Source organism: Typopeltis vanoorti, chromosome 8, assembly GCF_054136105.1.
Source record: "Typopeltis vanoorti isolate ZY-2024b chromosome 8, IOZ_Tvanoo_1.0, whole genome shotgun sequence".
In the NCBI taxonomy this organism is placed as follows: Eukaryota; Metazoa; Arthropoda; class Arachnida; order Uropygi; family Thelyphonidae; genus Typopeltis; species Typopeltis vanoorti.
Genome location: NC_143556.1, coordinates 23,639,141 through 23,661,705, shown reverse-complemented (window position 1 = coordinate 23,661,705; position 22,565 = coordinate 23,639,141). Strand labels below are relative to the sequence as shown.

Sequence of the window (22,565 nt, the reverse complement as noted above, 5' to 3'; positions counted from 1 at the left end):
TAGATCTTGGTCTTCCTCTGGGTCTTTTTCCTGGCAAAGAACACTTAATTTCCTAAACTTTTTTCTCCCATTCTGTTTAAGTGGCCGTACCACCTGAGATTATATGTATCACATTCAGTATATTCATACTGAGATTCAGTATCACATTCCTGAATGCTAACAATGTCAAGATCTTTCCTAAAATTCTCATTTTTATTATGATACTGCCATTGATGCCATCTGTTGACTCTCCTAATCTTTCTCATAACTCTTACATCTGTATTCTCTAGTCCTTGATAAAGAGTTTTATTTCTAACCCTGCTCTCAGATCCATAATTTAAAATTGGTTTGAATAATATCTTGTGTACAGCTAGTTTAGTATTTTCTCTAATTCCTCTCTTATTCCATATAAATTTATTCATTTGACTTTCTACTAGTGAGGTGCTTAAGGGTCAAAGCTGTATAACTGAGAGGAGACCTCCACATAGCCTTTAAAGGAATGCAGAGAACCGACCAGGGCTTCTGACATAATGTCCAATCCTCACCTTCTCGTGGTGCACCCTGTTGGTTATCTACCTGGATACTGAACAAACGTGGTTGGGCTGCCAATTCGGGATTTAGCCGACCAAATTGTATTCTTATTGGCTTAAATGAATATACAAAATGATGGTACAACATGACAAAATTTCATTTGCCGGCTGGGGCGTCGCCCGGTTAAACAAGGCCCCCGTTGTTTTCGCCAGGGAACCAGGGCAAACAACGAAAAGTCAGCTACTGGAACAAATCTGAAAGCACACCCCAACTCAATATCACCAGAGTTAAAGATCGGTACTATCAACATAAGAAGCCTGAATGGCAAAGAAATGGAGCTAGCTGAGGAATTAGATAAGTACCAGATCGACATAATAGGGGTGACTGAAACAAAAAAGACAAAAACTGGTGAGATCTTTCTGAGCAATAAATACAAAATGTTATATTCAGGCAATGACAATCAAGGAAAAGAAGGAGTAGCCATAGTATTCAACACAAAATACGAGGCTAATCTTCTTGGATGGCAAGCAGTCTCAAGTAGAGTGATATGGGGAATTGGACAATGAGACTTATTTGTGAATATGGTCCCACAGAAGGTTCTACTAAGGTAAAAGTGGAAGAATTTTTTGATGCTTTAGAAAAAGCAACTGACACAATGAAAAAGGAAAAGTTGGTCCTTGTTGGGGATCTAAATAGCAGAGTAGGAAATGATTGTCAGACATAAAAAAATATTTTGGGAAAATTTGGAGAAAAGAGCAAAGCTAATAATAATGGCAAATACTTGTTGGAATTCTGCTCAGGACACGGACTAGTTATTACTAACACCATGTTCCAACATAAAAATGTGCACAAATTCACATGGAGAGAAGAGACAAGGAATAAGAAAAGTCTCATTGACTATGTTATTGTTGATAGTTATGTTTTCTCCCTTGTGCAGGACACCAGAGTGTACAGAGGAGTTTAAATTAGAAGCGATTACTATTTAGTCTTGAGCAGGATAAAATTGAATTTCATATTGAAAAGAATAACATGCAAGAAAGTTTTAAAGTGAATAAAAATTGAGCAGCTCTCAGATGTGAACTGTAGACTAAAGTACACAAAGATTATTGAAAACAAAATGAAAGAGTTTGAGAACAGGAACCAAACCTTGGAAATTCAGTGGCAAATCTCGAAGAAAACCCTGATTGATTCAGCCAGAGAGGCATGTGGTGAGATTGTCTGCAAGGATAGAAAAATCAGAACTCCATAGTGTACACAGGAAGTTAAAGATGCAGTGAAGGAAAAGAAGAAAGCATATCAAAAGTTACTCACAAAAAGCTTGTGCTCTTAGAGAATACAGAGACAAATGCAAGAATGCTAAATACTGTGTAAAACTAGCTAAACAAAAGTCATGGGAGGACTTTGGTAAGAATATAGAAAATAAATATCAAGAAGGTGGTAAGATATTCTGGAGGTTGTTGAAGAAGCTTAGAAATGGAGGAAAGAGTGCTGTAAAAGGAATTAGAGATGATAAAGGTGACATAAAAACAGGAGAAAAAGATATTCTTGAAGCATGGAGTAATTACTTCGAAAAATTACTAAATGAAACAAGCAGTGATAGCATAGTGATAAAAAAACACTCAACAGGAATACATATCCATACTTTAAGTAGAAAAAGCCATCAAAGGCTTGAAATGTGGAAAGGCAGCAGGAGTAGATGATATTCGACCAGAAATGTTGAAGTATGGTGGTATGAAAGTCTTACAGTGGCTGCACTGCATAGTTCAGAAGGCTTGGACAGAGGGACGAATTTCCGATGATTGGAGTAGAGCTCTCATAGTACCTATATATAAAAAGGGAAATAAAACTGAAGAATTACAGAGGTATTTCCCTACTGAGAGTTGCTGGCAAGATTTACGCTAGCATACTTGAGAAACGGTTGAGAAGAATTGTGGAAGAAAAGCTTGGTGAAGAACAAGCTGGATTCAGGCCAAATAGCGGCTGTAAGGATCAGATCTTCACTTTATGACAAATAGTTGAGAAAGCATGGGAATATAACAAAGATCTGTATTTAAGTTTTGTTGATCTGGAAAAGGTATATGACAAGGTGCCAAGAGAGAAGCTATTCAATATGCTACAGTTATATGGTGTCAATGGGACATTATATCAAGCAATACTTAGTCTTTATTTGAGTTGCAAGTCAGCAGTTAGAATTGAAGGAAGTAAAGGAAGATGGTTTAATGTTAAATCTGGTGTGAGACAAGGATATACATTATCCCCTCTGTTATTCATTATCTATATGGATCACATTATGAAGGAAAGTGGTATTAAACCTGATATCAAAATTGGAGATGTTAATGTCAGCTCTTTGCTTTATGCGACTATGTTATACTTCTAAATAAATCTGCTTCAAGTTTGCAAGATTCCCTTACTAAATTGAATAACTGTTGCAATAGAAAATATCAACTGTGTTGTGAATGGAGAACCTGTGGAACAAGTAAAACATTTCAGCTACTTAGGCACGATTTTTAGTGAAGATGGGAAATTAAATATGGAAATAAACAACAGAATCAACACAGCTGGTATGGTAGTAAGTCAGTTGAATAAATTCATATGGAATAAGAGAGAAATTAGTCAGAACACTAAATTAGCTGTATACAAGATCTGTATACAATTACATGTATACAAAATGGCAATATCATATTAAAAACGTGGATATTAGAAAAGAACTACACAGTGTCAGCATCCAGGAATGCGTTAGCAGAGCTAATCTCAGGTGATAAATAGAATGGGCGAGGAAAGATAAGCAAAGCAAGTTTTCTCTGCCAGGTTTGCAGGAAAATGACCCAGAGGAAGATCAAGTTATAGGTGGATTGATACGGTACAAAGTGCCTTAGTACTGTATCAATTGAGATGACCAAGGAAGAATGTATCTGGGCCATGAGGCCAAATAGAGAACTCATCATCTACATAATTTGGCCTGATAGAAGGTTGTTGATTTTGTTCTTCCAAGAAAAATACCCAGAGTTAATGGCAATGGAAAAGAGATCTAAGATGTCAGACGGAAAAACGTTTTCTAAGAGCGATAAGGTGTCAGTTAAGGGAATATTGGTAAACAAAGAGGAGATATCAAAGCTTACCAATATGTGTGCGTTATTCACGGTTAAATTTTCTATGAGGACTTTAAAGTGGGTCAAGTTTTTTATATAGGATGTGGACCTTCCAGTGAGGGGGTCAGAGAGTTGGCCAGCTCTTTAGACAGTCTGTAGCAAGGTGCGTTGGTGGCATCTACTATACGTCTAAGTGGGTAATTGGGTTTGTGGATTTTTGGTAAATCGTATATTCGGGGCAGACAGGAACAGAAAGGTTTAAGTTTTTTCGTGATGTCAGGGGGTCAGGAAGATACTTTTTTAAGTACGATTTTTATTTTCTTAACTTGTGTTTTTGTGGGGTCGTGTTCTAGCGGGATGTAGGTAGCGCAATCTCGTAGGATAATATTTATTTTACGTTTGTATTCACTGGTATTAAGAACGACTGTGGTATTACCCTTATCCGCTCTGGTGATGACGATACTTTTTTCTTTCCGTAATTTTAGGAGAACCGTTCGTTGGGCATACGATAAATTACTTTTTGGAGGTGAAGAATGAGCGAGGATGTTGGCTACGTCAAGTCTGATGTTGTTGGCTGTCTCCGACTGTAAGCGACCGATCCCACATTCAATGTTGAACATTACATCAAGCACCAGCACTTCCTTCAGAGTGACAGCGAAATTACGGCCGAGGCATAGGGCGCTGACGGCATCGTCGTTGAGCCTTTTGGAAGAAAGGTTTACTACTGTCTGGAGCGGTTGATTTTGCGATTGTGGTTTGTCTTTAACCAGGTTGTTATATTTCTTGATGTGTTTATTTTTTGAAATTCTTTCTATGCGGAAGTTTCCAAAATGCCAGAGAGAATTGACCAAAGTTCAGGGTTAAGAACGGTGGAGAGCTCTGAATGTAAGGATCCAATGGTGGCGTTCATCACTGAGAGTGTGGCATGAGTAAAGGCGATTTGCTTGCGTAGTAATGCCAGGCTGTCACAGTTATATACAAGGAGAGCTTTTTTGGAATTGAAATTGGCCTTTAGTTTAATGCAGTTCAGTATCACTCTTGTATCCCGACATCTTTTTAAAAAGGCCAGCCTATTTAGTTGCCTAGATAGTCGTAGTTTTGACTTACAGTATTGCTTGGATTTGTGTGCTATATCTTCTCCATGAATGATTAGAATTCGTGTTAGAGGCTTAAGTGCTGTGAGGACATCATGTTGGAGGCTTAATGGAATGTATACAACACTCAGAAAGGATTAACATAGGTTTTATATTTCCTATATTTCATCCTAGTCATTAGGACATCTTCGGAGATTACAAAAACAACTAATGTAACATGAACACAAATATCATACAATACTAAGCCCAACCACATGGGTGACCCCACAAAAACACAAGTTAAGAAATTAAAAATCTTACTTAAAAAATATCTTCCTGGCCCCCTGACATCACGAAAAGACTTAAACCTTTCCATTCCCATCACTTCCGAATATACGGTTTACCAAAAATCCACAAACCCAATTCCCCACTTAGACCTATAGTAGATGCCACCAATGCACCTTGCTACAGACTGTCTAAACAGTTGGTCAACTCTCTGCCCCTCCCCCCTCCACTCGAAGGTCCACATCCTATATAAAAAACTCTACCCACTTTAAAGCCCTCATAGAAAATTTAACCTTTAATAACACAGACATATTAGTAAGCTTTGATATCTCCTCTTTGTTTACCAATATTCCCTTAACTGACACCTTATCTCTCTTAGAAAACGTTTTTCCATCTGACATCTTAGATCTCTTTTCCTTTGCCATTAACTCTGGGTATTTTTCTTGGAAGAACAAAATCTACAAGCAGAGAGAGGGAACCGCTATGGGTTCCCCCCCCCCCTCACCAATTTTTATATGGAAGATTTCGAAAAACGAGCCATAGACTCAGCCCCACTCAAACCTTCTATTTGGCTAAGATATGTAGATGATGTGCTCTCTATTTGGCCTCATTGCCCAGACACGTTAGACTCCTTCCTCAGTCATCTCAACAGCTTACATCCAAGAATCCAGTTTAATATGGAAAAGGAAAAGAACAATTGTTTACCCTTCCTAGACACCTTAGTTACATGCCTGCCTAATGGTACACTTGCCTTCACTGTATACAGAACCCCCCCCCCACACACACACAGGCAGATACATTCACAAACTCTCCCACCACCACCACCCCCTCTCAACAATATGGCATTATTAAAACTCTTACCAAGAGAGCCCACAATCTTTGTTCCAGTTGAACTACCCTCACTACTGAGCTTAACCACATACACAGCACTTTCCTCTCCAATGGCTACAGTGATCACAGTATCAAAAAAATAATCAGTTCCTCCCCCATTTCCCATCCTTCTCATCAACAAGTTTAAAAATGCCATCCTCTTACCCTACATCCGTGGCACACCTGAAAAAATAGCCAAGATTCTAAAAAAGTACAACCCACACACAGCATATAAGCCCCACCACAAACTTGCTACCCTTATCCGTTCTACTAAAGATCAGCTGCCTCCTCTCTCTCTGCCTGGAGTTTACAACGTACCCTGTTCTTGTAAGCTAGCGTACTTTGGACAGACAGGCAGATCAGCATCCATCTGCCTGGAGGAACACAAGTCTTACATCTGTAAACACAACTGTGGTCAGTCAGGCCTTGCTGACCATGTCTTGGATACAACCCATAGGATCTCATGGAAAAAAACCACCATGCTCCACCATAGCAAATTCAAGAAAGAGAGACTATTCTTAGAAGCAGCAGCAGCTCTCAAAAAATCAACCAAAGCTTAATAAATACGGTTGCATTAAGCTTCCAAAGATTTTGGAAACACTCATCACCAGAGGTCCCACCTTGCATTCCAGGCCACCTACAACCGCCCTTAGAGGGCGCTCCATCTAGATAGGACTTTAGTGTCACCCATGTAGTTGGGCTTATTATTGTATGATATTTGTGTTCATGTTACATTAGTTGTTTTTGTAATCTCCGAAGATGTTCTAGTGACTAGGACGAAATATAGGAAGTATTAAAACTATGTTAATCCTTTCTGAGTGCTGTATACATTCCATTAAGCCTCCAACATGATGTCCTCACAGCACCTAAGACTCTACACACGAGTCCTTGTTTGATTGTAATTACGTGCTTGCCTGTTTTGTTCTCATTTCACCACTTGCTAAAATAGAATCTAAGTGGGAAACCGAAAATTTATATACAAGTACAGTCATACCCCGACTTACGCGAATCCAGAGTTATGCAGTTTCATATATGTACGTATTCCCGTCCCGCTTCACACCTCACCACTAGTCGTATCTTTCAGGTGCCGGCCGCATTCGCCAGTGTCACGCATGCTGTGAACAAGCACTGACGTGTTTCACGCGGTCTCCATTCATACATGATTTTTATAGTTTACAAACCTTGCGATTGTTTAATGTTATGTTCTTGATAAAATTTTTATCACATAAAAAATAATAATGTCGTCCAAAGGAAGCAAGTCCAATTCTTCTACAGCTAGCAAGAAAAGAAAAATATCGACTTTGGAAACAAAACTCAACATTATTAAGGATTTTGAAGGCGGATTGAAAATTTGTGAGCTAGCAAAGAAGTTTGATCTACAGGAATCCACAGTAAGAACAATCATAAAAGGAAGGTTTAAAGATTTTGGAGGACATAGATTCTAACGAGGAACAAATTGTAGCCACATGGTAAGGAATAAAAAAATCATTAGCTTGCTATGAAGAAATTTTGCATGACAAGAAAAAGACATTATGCCGTCAGACAATTAGATGTTATGAAACCAGTGACATCGAAATAACTTTCTTTTTTTTTTATGTACGAAAAACTACAATTATGATTATATTTCTTTAAAACTATAGGTGTTTTTGTAAACCTTTGGTCCCAATTAACTAATATTTTGTATGTTTGTATGCAAAATTATACCCGAGTTACGCAAATTCGACTTACACGCTTTTTGTTGGTCCCACCTGCCACATAACTTCGGGGTATGACTGTATTGGATAGTGGACCACGATTGCTGTATATTTATAAATTATTGATTTAGAAAACCTATATTAGGTAAAAAGTGACATTATACTTACTGATTGTTATTTCCCTGATGTTTTGCATGGAACCATCTAGATGCAGAGTGGTGCAGCCTGAACAAATAAATTTCTCTGCATTGAAAAGGAATTAATAATAAGTGAGAATTAGAGAAGTTAACCCTTTTCATAGATTACTTCCTTATCATCCTCGTATAATTTTAATGTCAATTTAAAATTCTTACACTTAGATAAAGGATTAAACCAAGTATATAATTTCTTGGTATCTTTAATTTATAGTATAACCAAATAGAAAAACTTCGCAACAACTATTTCTAATCCAGAGTATTTTAATAATAAGGTGTGAACCTTTTGGCAACTTTTATATGAAAATATGACTTCTGCTTTACTTCAACATTGGTATCACCTCTGGGTCTGGCTCCCAGTTATTTATTTATTCATATGGAATTTCCTCCCTTTTTCTCTCCCGTCCCTATTGGGGCCAGTTGAGCCCCCTCATGGGGGGGTTAAGTATTTATGGCTGTAGATCCGTGTTGTGTTCACAGGGCCAGTTTGCCTGCTTGTGGGATGAAAAATGCCAGATAAACTGGTGGAAAAAACCCTACTGTCTGTGCCCAAGACTAGCTAATTTGGCTATGGCTGAGGACGATCCTCAAATTCCTCATGTCTTCAACAGGAATTGAACCTGGGATACTCCTTCCCCAGTCATATGGTTGCGAAGTGCACAGCCACTAGGCTAACCACGTGTACTGGCTCCCACTGACGAGACCTCAAATAAACCAGTCTGGGTAGTGACCCTTCACATAATGTATAGCATTATATGTACCTGCAAGGATATTTGCTTTGCATTATGGATACTAAGGCAAGTGAAGTGAAGTCATAAGCTTCTATATATATGAGTCGCCCCAGTTCTGAAAATAGTTCAGGTGCAAACTTGTTTGCTTACACTTGGATAAAGGATTAAACCAAGTATATCATTTCTTGGTATCTTTAATTTAAATTAAATTGCAATATATTTTTGGTGAAAGTTATACATTTCCTAAAGATGTAGTTAAGGAATTAATATACAGTGCTTATAGAAAACTGTGTGAAGAGACATTTCAGTATGGAATATGTCCATCCCAAAATGCGATGCAGCTCTCATAACATCATACCATGCTTAGCACCTCAGGCATTCTTGAGGCAAACTGGCCCACTCCTCCTTCAGAGCAGGGATAAGGCCGTGTTTGGTTTCTGGAGGGGAAGTTTGAGCACGATGTGTCTCCCTATTGCATCCCAAACGTATTCTGTGGGGTTGAGCTCTGGGAAATGTGCTGGCCACCAGATTTGATTAATATCTTCAGTCTCCAGAAGTATCCCCACTGCTTGTGTATGAGATGTGGCATTGTCATCCATAAAAATGAATTCTTCACCTACAGCACCAATCGAACGTGAACTTTGATTTTTTTTTTGCCTGAGTTTATAAGAAAAAAATGTGCTTAGTAAGATGTAAAAATATAATAGAATAATTTACTATTAGAATGCACCTGCATTTTAGACTTATTGGTAAAAGTTTAATAGGAGTTAAGCCGGATTAGCGCTGAATACCACCAAATTGTATGGTCAAGCAGTCGGCGATGACGTCAATTCTTTCATTGCTTCTGGCTAATCCTGGAATACTCTAATTAAGGACAAAGGACTGAAAATGGAATAAGCAATGCAGCACATGGCTTTTTGGTCCTTGGTCTCTTGCTTGGCTCTTCACCTACGGTTCTACAGGGGTTCCTTCTCTCAATCCAGGATGATCGTCCTTCCTGCCGCTGACGCCCGATATTTCTCCACCACCTGCTCTCTCTAGGCTCTGGGTAGCTACGGCAGAACCCCAGAGCGTCCAGTGAAGGAAAGCTCTAGGGGATCGACCAGACAGAAGACGTTAGAGTTTCAATGTGTATTAAGGAATGTAAGTCGGACTTTCCTCTCGAGATTGTTAGCAAGTAAGTCATTATTTTGTTGTAGTATGTTATGTGAATGTAACTCGCAATCATAAAGGATTGAGAGAGGTTACTTGTTAACTGGCAGATAAATTGAATGTGAAATAAGGGAAGAATATGTATTGTTGAATATATCTAATTCACAGGTTGCTTGTGATAGTGTTTGATAGTGTTTCAAGGCACAAATAGTTTTTTTGATAGTGAACGCACTATAGTTTCTGTTGCTTAGATAGCAAGCTGTTTCATGTGTTAAAGTGCTCTTGATTAAGTTAATCTTTTATTAACTTTTATATGCTGTGTATCATATCCTTTAGTTTGATAATAAATATGTTTTTGTTTTGTAATTACCTGGTTCTCATTCCTTAGCCAATGCACTATCCTGAAAATATTAACGAGTCTGCGGGAGTAGAATACAGTAATGAGCCACGACTTGTTAGTGTCAGGAGATAACAAAAAATAAGTATTAACTTATTTTTTGTTATCTCCTCGCCCTAATTTTCTAACATAAAAGGATCAATTAAGTGGCGCAATCGTTAAGATCAAATAAATTTCTTAATTGTTATTGTGCGGCTCAGGGACTGTTAAGTTGGATAGACTTACAACACGAGGTCTAACTAACCACAGAAAAAAAAGGGGGGGCAAGAATAAGTTTAAATAAGAACGTAGATAAGTAAACAGATAAAATAAAAGGTAAAGAAAAGAGATATTTTACACTTTGTTGCAATATTGTTCACCAGTCATAGTCCCCTTTCATAGCACTTGTACCTTGGTGCATCCATTAAGCATAATGCTTCCCCACACCATGACCCCAGAGCATCGCTGTATCTATCCCTTTCCAGAACATTCTTGCAATGGTAAGCAGTATCGTGTTCGTGCCAGATCAGGTGTCTTCTAGATTAGAGGAAAGACCAAAATGACTCTCCTATGTAAAGAGTACATTAGCCCATTGTTATGTTGTCCAATATTTATGGACAATACCCTGAAACCTTTATCCACAACTCATCGTAGAGCAAGTTTTCAGGGTATTGTATCCATACTGGTCTCTGGGCATATAGGCCTACTTGTCGCAGACCTCTTGCGACAATTTGTTGAAATATATATTTATCTGTGCTTGAATGGAACTACTTGCAAGCTGACCTGCCATGGTGCATCAATTACATTTTGCTGTTATAACCAAAAGTCTGTTTTCATGCTCCATGGTAAGAGCAAGGATGACCTCTTGGCAAACATCTGGAAGACGTTAGATTGAGTTGAAACACTGCCCAGAGCCTAGATACAATGCTATGTGAGATTCCAAACTCTCTGGCAATATCAGTAATTCTGCAGTCTTCAAGCTTTCCAGTAATTCTTTCCCACATGAAATCATCTGGATGATGTCTTTAAGACATTACAAGACATCCAAGTTTGCAACTTTATTGCTTCATGAAAAGAGCTTCCTTCAAACACAGTTCCCTTAGAGCAGCCTTTTATTATCTTGAGTGCTACCACAAGACCCCTTTGCGTGCGATTTCAAAATTTGAATGTGTACCCACTTTCTACAAAAAATTGCCAGTTATGCAATTGCAGCAAGCTAATTCATCTGAATTTGCAGTTGCCATGGTGCATCAATCTTTATAAATAGTGTTTCTCCTTAAGTTTCAGACACCATTGTACATGTGTATTGTCTGTACGATTAAAATCAAAAATAAATTTATTAATTATTAAATAAAAAAAGTCGCAGAACGCAGTAATAGTACAATAGTAGTAGGAACATAAAATTACACATATTAAAAATAAAATCACACCAACCTTAACAAAGGAAAAACAAAATAAGTATTACACATGAGATGAATTAGAATATTACAAATTTTTCAGTAATTTAATTTAATAATAGAGACAAAATAATATTAATAATACTTATATAAATAAATGCCCAATATAAAATATTTTTTTAAAGTTTTACTTTTCTTGCTTTTAGTGAAGCCAATTCATCAATTATTTTATCAAAATGAATTTGTTTTGTAAATTCCTGTTGGATTGATAAAATTGACATATTTGACAATTTTTCCTGTGCAAGTGACAATTTTAAATATGTCTTGATAATTTTTAGTTTACTGAAGCCTCTTTCACCAGAAGCTACAGTAACAGGGAGTGTTAGGACTATTCTCAATGCAACTTCTAAATTTAGATAGGACTGAACTAAACTATATTCATGAATCGTTTTTAAAAGATCTAAATTTGTAGCTGGTTTAAGGTCTGAAATTAACGTCATCGCCTGATTTTTGAAACTGATTATTTCTGATAATAATTCTACAGAATTTATATCGTTTGGATATTTAAGGGATAAATCACAAGTTGCTTTTTTTAAATTTTCTGTATCCATCGACTTTAATTTTTCACCTGTTAAAAATTCAAAGTCAGATGAAATCCCATATAGTTTTTCATATCTCCATCTAAGTTGTGTTATTAAAATATCTATTACTCCTTTCATTTCTACTGTAAATAAATATTTATCATTATAAGGAACTGATTGCTGAGATTGATCATCTAATTTAATAATTTGGCTTCGTTTGTTTTTAAAATCTGTAGACAATTCCATTTCTGAAGCCAAATTTTCACTCTTAGAAAAAATATTTTCCCATATGGTGTCTCTCATTTGCTGCAAGGAATTAGATAATCCTTCTATTAAACGTGAAGCTTTAATTATAGTTATTGTTTTTGATTGCAAAGCTTTGTTTATTTTATCAACTTCTTGCAATATTAAATTCCATGTAGATAATGCACATAAGAATTTAAAATTTATTTGTTTCAATATGCTTTTAATTTCAGCGCATTGCATTGATTGCTCATTTTTCAAATCAATTAATATCTTATACACTTGGGGTATTTGTTGGTGCAATTCCTTGATGGCATTTGCTCTTGAGGCCCATCGTGTGTCTGTATGACCCCTTTTAAAGTTGTTTTTAATACAGACATTAGTTTATCCCATCTAGTCATAGAATTCACAAAAAACGTATAAAGTCTCTGAACGATTCCAAAAAATGTGATCATGTTAGCATTTGGAGAAGCAGCATTTTTACAAACCAAATTAAGACTGTGAGCTGCACAAGGAATGTACATAGCTTGTTCATTTTTTGAGAAATTATGACTTGTACTCCATTATAAATACCCACAATGTTTGCCCCATTGTCATATCCTTGACCTCTAACATTTAGAATATCAAGTCCATCTTTTTCTAATTTATTGATAATTTCATAGGCTAAACCGCTACCAGTTTTTTCTTTTATTGCTATAAAATCTATAAAGCTTTCTTCAATCATAATATAATCGTTCCTAATAACTACATATCGAATAATTTGGCACATTTATTCGTGATGCGATGCATCAGGCGTACAGTCAAACATCAAGGAAAAGTATTTTGATTCTTTAATTCTAGAAAGAATTTCAGTTCGAAGATGGTTCCCTAAGAGTAAAAGAAATTCGTCTTGAATCTAATTCAATCAAGTTTAGAAAAATTCCTGCATTCGGATTACCAATAATTTCTTGTGTACCTCTAAGAGGTAAATTATTCTTTGCACAAAATAAAATTACATCCAACACAACACGTAAAATTTTTCGCCATCTTTCTTTTTCTGTCTGTATTGCTTTTTGCAACAAATCGTCTATAAAACCTCCAGTTTTAAGTTTTTTTTCAAAGCATTTCCAATTGAGATACGCGTTGCGATGAAATACAGAATTTTCATGATCGGAAATTCGATTTAGATTTTTCCAATCTTTAAATCCTCGGCTTTGATTGCAGATGGCAGAATCCGTTTTACCTCCTTTACCAAAAAGGATACATGGAAAACAAAATATCGACATAGATATTTTTGAAAAAATGAGCCAGTTACGATGGACTCGCTCTCCATTGGAACATTTTTTAAAAACCATTCCTTTGAAAATCTCCTGCCATACTCTGAAGCAGTTTCCCTAAAATCTGCATCTTCTCCTTGTTCTGGTCCATGTTCACTTAAAACACAACTAATTTTATCCATAATAGGCAGCCATGAAGGAGGATCATTGAAATTAATAGAATTAAATACCCCTTTTTCTTGTTCTGTCGAATTTTCTCGTATTTCAATTTCTTCAACTTCCTTTCCTTTTTCTTGATCTTCGATGGTAGTGTTTTCTTCAAATTCAATCGTCTTTTCTTGAGCCTCGAGTGAACTGCTTGTATTTGAAGTACTCAGTTTTTCTAGCCAATTTTGCAACTGTATTACACTATGTTGATTTGTTTCATTTCTCAATTTTCTTCTTTTCCTATATTCAGCACCACTGGGTTTTCTTGACGCCATTAGTTCATCTGAAAAATAAAAATTATATATTTGCAATGTAATCACTTTTGATTACTTTACAAATAAAAATGGAAAATAATATTGCAGTCCTAATAAAATGTAACATACAATGAAACATTTTTACAAATTTATATAATAGAAAACTTACCTTAAGTTTAACATATTTAAAATAATACCTTCTGCTTGCTGTCATACAAGCACGCTGCACAAATAATGCACATTAATGTACAACGAACATGCCCAAACTCGCATACCATACCGCTAACTAGGGTGATATCATACAAGAAAGTGAGTGTATTGAGCGAAAGAGTCCAATGCAAATCATTAGTTTGCTTTGTCGTGACGACCTTTTCTGTCGTGTTCTAATTTACCATCTAGATTCAAGTCACTTTTACGAATAAAATAACTAATTGAGAAGAGATCACCGATCCAAAAGTAGGGAAATTTATATTTATACTGCGCCACCCTATTCTCAGATTAGTCTATATAAATAGTAAGATCAATTCTTAATTAGGTTAGCAGTCATCTCATTAGGCCAAATCATTTACTATCATTTTCACTTGGGGTTCCCGCTAGATTCGAATATTTATGAACGGTGCAATAATAAGGAATTCAGGCAAACACAACCTTTAGATTAACAAAATAAAACATTTAATATATGATATGGTTAACAAATACAAGAATTCTATTTTAAAATGGAACTATACAAATAACTTAATATATCTTCTTAGGTCACTCATGCCAATTCAACGTTCTAACTTTCAAATACAATTCACAGTCTAAATAAAACACAAATCTTCTTATCTCAAGTTAATATAACAATTTCACATTTATTCAGTCTTCACAAATCTATCAGCTCAATGTTTACATTCACAGCAGGCAATAAACTACGTAAGCAATATTCCAAGCAAATATATTCCGGACCTTGAGCATCGGAGATATATTACAGTTAATGCTAGAATAGACAAACTTATACAACTACTCTTACCAGACAAAATCTTCAATACATCAAATTATTGAGAGAGCACTTATGAATTAACTTAATTAACATTAGCGGAACACACATAATAAAAATTCTCCAAGTTTAAACTGTACTAGTGTTAGTCATACTTCACTATTCCAAACAACAGTAATAAATACTGATATCTTCTCTTGTTCACTTTTCTCCAAGTAATCAATATAACCTTTTCCTAGGGCAACACAGAATTAAAATCGTAATCCAGATTAACTGGAACTAATCAGAATTTTCGCATTGACTGTCCAGTTTCCTTTTTATCTGATTACGACATTAACCTTTCTTCACAACAACAGCTGATTTTGCTTATAATATTAAACTTTATGATTCACTGCTTATTGGTTCACTTCCGAACACTATACTCTTAAATTTCTGCCCTGAGGATTATATAATCTTGGTTCCGCAAAACTCTCTCCTCACTCCTTAATAATAATTCCTCTCTATAACCCCCTTATCTATGACCTTCACTCCCCTCTATATATCTCTCTCTATCTGACCTTCACTCCCAGCTTACGTTCGAACGCCACGCTCTCTTCACTCGTGGTTGTTTACGCGTGCGTCTCCATGACAACAGACTGCACGTAAACATTTCGCTAATGTAATGTATGGTCTATTATTATTCATGAGTGATTACATAACATTAAATATTTCACAAAATAAAACAACAGAATATTTAAGCTACTTCTTTAACTTTTTGATTACGTATACAGTTAAATATAAATTAACATTTTACGTTACACCACATATATTTAGTTATACAAAATTCTAAACATATTATTTTATAAACTAATAATAGGTCAAGTTTTGAGTAAATATTTAATTAGTAATTCTTAATTAAGGGATAATAAACAATTTTATATAAACCATGATTAATATTTAATAAGCCATGTTAAATGTGAATGAAAAATAATAAATTACATAACATAGCTTCATTCACAATTTAACAGCTTCAAGTATTTGACGAACATTGCAAGATGCATTTGGCTTTTTATTTATTTTTTTTTATTTTGCAAGTTATTAATTTTCATTTTTCAACAATTTGCGGCCCTTTCCCATTGTTCACCTGAGGCAAGTACCTCGTTTGCCTCATCCTTGTCCCGGCTCTGCCTTGCTTATTCTTATATTTCCTCCTTAAATGATTTTCTTTGACCCATTGTTTTCATTCCAATTATGCTACACTGATGGGGATTGGCTTCCAATATTTCGCTGTTTGATCACCGTGTTCTCTCTCTCTCTTGTAAATCCTTGTGACCTTCTTGGATGCAAATGACTTTAGCAAAGTTTGCTTCAACTGTCCCTATACTCTGAACATAAGTTTCTGATTCTGTATTGCTAGGTTGTGGTTTTCCTGTCTCACTTATGCTACTTTGAGTCTCAGGCTGACCAATTAATTCAGAGTTGGGATCACCTTGACTCACATTTGGTCATTCCGTTCCTCACTGGACAATTTTAAGTTGCCCAGCAATTGTGAATTCCTTCTCTATTGCCTCTTTCTATCATACATGGACTTATTGTGGGTGCTAGCACTCTTCCTTCTTCCCATCAGGGATATCTGACCTCTGGAAAGGTCACAGAAGAAACGGTGCTTTTCCAGAAAGTCAGTTCCCAAAATGATTTGAGAACTCAAGTTGGGCGCTAATGGGAAAACTAATAATTCCTGCCAGACACATAGTCCAAATTCAGGCAGGTAAATCTTGGCATGAACTTTCTCGTGTGCCTTACAGCTTGAGTCAGAAAGAGTATATAGTTTCACAGGCTTTCTTAGTTGGGTGATACCTTTCCACACTTTGTTTAATGCACTCAAAATACTTTGTACCTATAATATAGGCATTACAGCCTCTGTCTAACAACAGCTTACAGTCAAAACCTTGGATGTTTCCCATAATGTTCATCATAGACTGATTTGACTTTAAAGAACCTTTAACCTTTCTGCCTCCTCTGTGTGTAACATGTCCAAATTACGAGTCTCCCATCTATTGTTTGAATAGGTTTTATTAACATTACTATTCTGGGCAATATGCCCAATTTTGTTGCATTTGAAGCACCTAGGAGGTTCTCTACTATTAGTGAACTCCTGGCCTAGGGTTGAGAGGTCATTGTTCCTTGTTGGTTAACGACGTCCAGATTTTCCATGACTTCCTTTAAGCATCTTAGCACTGATTGACTTTGTCTCTTTACTTCTCTGCTTATTACTTTATCAATGTTTTCCGTTGGAGGTTTACTGTCTTTGGAAGATCTCACAGTGATGGCCGCTAGCTTTTGTAAAACTGCATCAAGACGATCCATCACTGATTGCTGCAATCTCTTTACCTCTTGGCAAACGAAGGATTGCACTTCCTCCATAATTTTCCGTTTAGTGGACTGGTCTTCACTCTCACCCATTTGATTAAAATTCACAGCTTTCTCTTCAATACTTTCATTCCTTCCTTTATTCCTCTTACTACCATTCCCAGGCTTACATATATCTGGGGAACTATTAGTCTCTACTAAAATATTCACATTGCCTATACTTGATGAGGGACAAATGTCTCCAATCATCTGTTCCTTTTCCTTTACCGCTTTGAGACATTCTTCCAGTGTTGTCAACTTCTTGTAAGCCGTCTCTCTCTGAGTTCAGGCCTTAGGCCCTGGCAGAATTGCTGAAATACCGCCCAATCTAGGTGAGGTTTATCTACATCGGATACACCAAGGCTATTAGAAAGTGTTAGTAGGCGATTATAAAAGACACTACTGCTTTCTTTGTCTTTCTGTGTAATCCTCTGTAGTTTCCAAAGATTTGGACCTACATTTCCTTGGCTAGAAAATTGGGATATCAGTACGTCTTTAAACTTTCCATATTCTAATGTCTTCTTAAGGACTGGTGATGAATACAAATATGTTTTAGCCCTTCCAATTAGCTTACTACGAAGTAAAATTAGTAATTGGAAGTCAGTCCAATTCGCCATCTCTGTAAGCCCTTCCACATATGAGAAGAAAGACAGAGCATCATCCGACTCCTCCCCTGAATATTGAGTAAAGACCTGCTGGGGATTGACAGTGCGGAAGAATTCACTGTCTTCCATTCCCGTGCTTAATGTTAAAGCCATTGTGGTTAGTCAGTCACACTTAATTAATACACAAAATTGTCAATACTAAATTTAACCTAATATAATTCTCACCTGAGTTGTTTCACTACCTACTTACTGTGATTCATTTAAATTCACTTCAAAAGTTTTGGGATTATATATTTAGATGATTTCTCTACTATTTCTGAACTTAATTAATTAAATCATGTGAATCCGCATCCTGTCGGCTGCACCACCTGTTACGTCGTTACTTTCTTATTTTAACTTTTAATCATACTTTATTTTGTAATGCTTCCGTAACGACTCTTATATAACTGATATCAAGGTATCCTATTTACTTATTACTTTAACTCTCTTATATATCTTAAACACGCAGTCTTCAATTGTCTTTAGGCCTACTCTTGAATCAAATTGACATTAAACTTATACGAGGATGGTAAGGAAGTAATCGATGAAAACGGTTAACTTTTCTAATTCTCACATTAAGTCCTTTTCAATGCAGAGAAATTTATTTGTTCACGCTGCGCTACTCCGCATCTAGATGGTTGCACGCATAACATCAGGAAAAAAAAAAGGTCTCCGTGTATAGTTTACATGGTGTCTATACGTATTACCAGGAATTTGCAAGAATAGCACAATTTTGTGACACACAACAGTAAGGAATAATTCACATTAATTCTAAATAACAAAATTGACTTTGGGAATGGGAGATCATGTTAAAATCTGAATGAGATTAATATTGTCTTATAAATGTTCTCATTCAGAATTTAACACTAGCTTTGTTGATTCTGTTGTCTATTTCCATATTTAATTTACCATCTTCACTAAAAATTGTGCCTAAGTAGCTGAAATGTTTTACTTGTTCCACAGGTTCTTCGTTCACAACGCAGTTAATATTTTCAACGATTCTGCCTATTTTCATTGTCTTTGTCTTTTTATTGCTGACCTTCATACCATATCTATTACAACAGTTATTCTATTTAGTCAGGGAATCTTGCAGATTTATTTAGAAGTATAACATTGTCTGCATAAAGCAAAGAGCTGACATTAACATCTCCAATTTTGGTATCATGTTTAATACCACTTTCCTTCATAATGTGATCCATATAGATAATGAATAACAGAGGGGATAATGTACATCCTTGTCTCACTCCAGATTTAACATTAAACATTTTCCTGTACTTCCTTCAATTCTAACTGCTGACTTACAACTCAAATAAAGACTAAGTATTGCTTGATATAATGCCCCATTGACACCATATAACTGTAGCGTATTGAATAGCTTCTCTCTTGGCACCTTGTCATATGCCTTTTCCAGATCAACAAAACTTAAATACAGATCTTTGTTATATTTCCATGCTTTCTCAACTCTTTGTCGTAAAGTGAAGATCTGATCCTGACAGCCTCTATTTGGCCTATATCCAGCTTGTTCTTCACCAAGCTTTTCTTCCACAATTCTTTTCAACCGTTTCTCAAGTATACTTGCATAGATCTTGCCAGGAACACTCAGTAGGGAAATACCTCTGTAATTCTCACATACAGTTTTATTTCCCTTTTTATATATGGGTACTATAAGAGCTCTACTCCAATCATCGGGAATTCGGCCCTCTGTCTCCAGGCTTTCTGAACTATGCAGTGCAGCCACTGTAAGACTTTTATACCACTGTATTTCAGCATTTATGGTTGAATATCATCTACTCCTGCTACCTTTCCACATTTCAAGGTTTTGGCTTTTTCTACTTCAAGTATGGATATGTATGCCTGTTGAGTGTTTTTTACCGCTGTGCAATCACTGCTAAATGTGTTTCATTTAGCAATTTTTTGAAGTAATTACTCCATACTTCAAGGATATCTTTTTCTCCCATTTTCATGTCACCTTTATCATCTCTAACTTCTTTTACAACACTCTTTCCTCCATTTCTAAGCTTCTTCAACAACCTCCAGAATATTTTGCCAATTTCTTGATATTTATTTTCTATGTTCTTGCCAAAGTCCTCCCATGACTTTTGTTTAGCTAGTTTTACATAGTGTTTAGCTTTCTTACATTTGTCTCTGTATTCTCTATGAGCACAAGCTGACTTAATTGTCATGAACTTTGCAGTAATCTTGAATTCCTATTTCCAAGTGAATTGCCTCAGAGTACAGTAGTGAATTTAGAATATAATTTCTGCTTGTTGATTATCCTGTTGAATTGTAATATAAGATTATATTAAGAGACAAAAAAAAATTGTTTTGAAAACATATTGAATCTCTATAATGTTATTTTCATAATGTTATGAAAAATTGAAAGAACTTTAAAGTAGAGAAATAGCAATTTTGTCAGAGATCACCGAATTTCTACAATTTTAAGTCCTTAGTCAATTCACAATGTGAATTGTGAATTATTTCCACATGAAATCATCTGGATGATGTCTTTAAGACATTACAAGACATCCAAGTTCACAACTTTATTGCTTCATGAAAAGAGCTTTCTTCAAACACAATTACCTTAGAGCAGCCTTTTGCCTTTTATTATCTTGAGTGTTACAACAAGATTAACAGTGCTTGCCACAAAGATGACAGAAATTAAATAGTTTAAATTAAATTTGTTGCTGAATTCATATTTACCATTTATTTTTACAAAACTAATAAATATGAAAAGATCACAAGGATTTTAATTTAAGCCTTATATTCAAAGTTTAAAATGTTGTATGTATAAATGCTAAATGACACACATAATGGGAAGCTTTTCATTGAGCTTTAATAACTTATGTTCCCACCACTTCGATTAGGTTTATATGCTCTCTTGAACTTCCCTCCCCTTGCATTATAGGGCATCATGTGTTAAATCAGGAAATACCTTCACAACTTATCTGACAACTAAATGCAGCAATTTCAGTGATATTTCTCCTTTAAACCAAATCCCTGGATGAAGGGAAATAATGCTTCTCCCCCTCACAAATTTACAGTAGAATACCTTGTCTTATACAGGGTGTCCCAAAATTCACACAAGAAGTAATTTTGATAGAAAACACAGGTTTTTAATTAAAAATTGTAATTTCTTATTGATTCATAAAGTATACAGTATAGGGTTATGAATGGAATAGCATATCGGGTAAATGGCCTCTACGGCTTTGCTGGCACATATGCTCTTTTGTCGAAATTTTCCATGACCGTTTTGCATAAATGTGGCTGAATTTCGTTGATACAGCACTCAAATTCCTCCTTCAAGGCGTGGGTGGTCGTGGGCTTGTTGGCATAAACCTTAGACTTCAAAAAATCCCAAAGAAAAAAGTCCAACCAGGAAATGACTCATGCAGTAATTGAATTGTTTCTCGGGCTGTATGGCATGTGGCACCGTCTTGTTGAAACCACATGTCGTCCACATCCATATCTTGCAATTTAGGCACAAAAAACTGGATTATCATGTCGCGATAGCGAGCACCATTAACTGTTATTGCCTTACCGTTGTGGATGCATTTGTTTCTCAACAATCACTCATGGATTTTCTGAACTCCAAATGCAACAATTTTGTCGATTAACAAAGCCATCAAGATGAGAATGAGCCTCATCGCTGAAGATGATTTTATTCGAAAAATAAGCATCCACTTGTTGTTGTTCCATAATCCATTCAACGAACTCTCTTCGCTGTGTGTAGTCAGTAGGCTTCAGTTCTTGAGTCATTTGAACTTTGTAAGCATAAAGATGCAAATCTTTCGTGAGAATACGCTGTAGAGAGCTTCTCGAAATGCCCAATTCAAGACCACGGTGCCGAATTGATGTTACTGGACTCTCAGCAACACTCTCACGAACTGCTTCGATGTTTTCTGTTGAACGACTTGTTGAAGGACGGCCAGAGTGTATAAGATCACGAATTGATCCAGTTTCCTTGAATTTTTTAATTAATCTTTTCACAGTTGATGAAGTTAAATCACTATTCCGACCATATTTTGTACAAAAATTGCGAACTGTAGCTGCCAAACCTTCATTATTTTTAGAATATTGCTCAACAATGAAAATGCATTGTTCTTTCATGTAACGCTCCATTTTTAATAACCCTGAACTGTCAGCTGTCACGCTGTCTTTTTTTTCTCGTTGGCAACACTTTACCGCACAAATGGCGCTAAATTTAAATCTTGTGTGAATTTTGGGACACCCTTTAGTAGACTGTTTTTTTGTTCCCTTGTTCTGTAAGAAATTCAGAATTTTTATATAATGTTATCTTATCCTATTCCTATTAAGTTTTGAGTCATTGAAAGACTAAATAGCACTAATATAATAATCAAATTTATGTTTAAAAAAATTGTGTTAAAAAATGGAAATAAAAGAGAAAAATTAACTTATTTCAGGCTATAAATGGGCTTGGAATAGATCGTTTACTTCTGGGATTGAAACTTATTGCTGTGGAGAATGGATTCAATGTTCCAGAGCTATTCTTAGACACTGGTTATGTTGCTAGCACACATTTCAGGCTTTCCACAAGTCAGGTGAATTTTGCTTCTTGCCTCATTTGTTATGAAAATTAAGACTTTTCCATTTATTCTTTTTGGTTTTGATCATGAATTTTTATTTA

At 35.8% G+C, this 22,565-nt stretch overlaps 1 protein-coding gene across 2 annotated transcripts in view; it reads left to right on the top strand.

Annotated features, from left to right (window-relative positions):
- LOC150103851 (carnitine O-acetyltransferase-like) overlaps positions 1–22,565 on the top strand; it is a 323,106-nt gene that overhangs the window by 259,796 nt on the left and 40,745 nt on the right. For both annotated transcript variants that reach the window (XR_016548716.1, XM_090397151.1), the window contains exon 13: positions 22,342–22,479. Coding sequence is in view for 1 of the 2 variants with exons in the window: in XM_090397151.1 (XP_090253277.1) it covers positions 22,342–22,479 (138 nt within the window). In the remaining variant the exon portion in view is untranslated. The remainder of the gene's footprint in view (positions 1–22,341; positions 22,480–22,565) is intronic.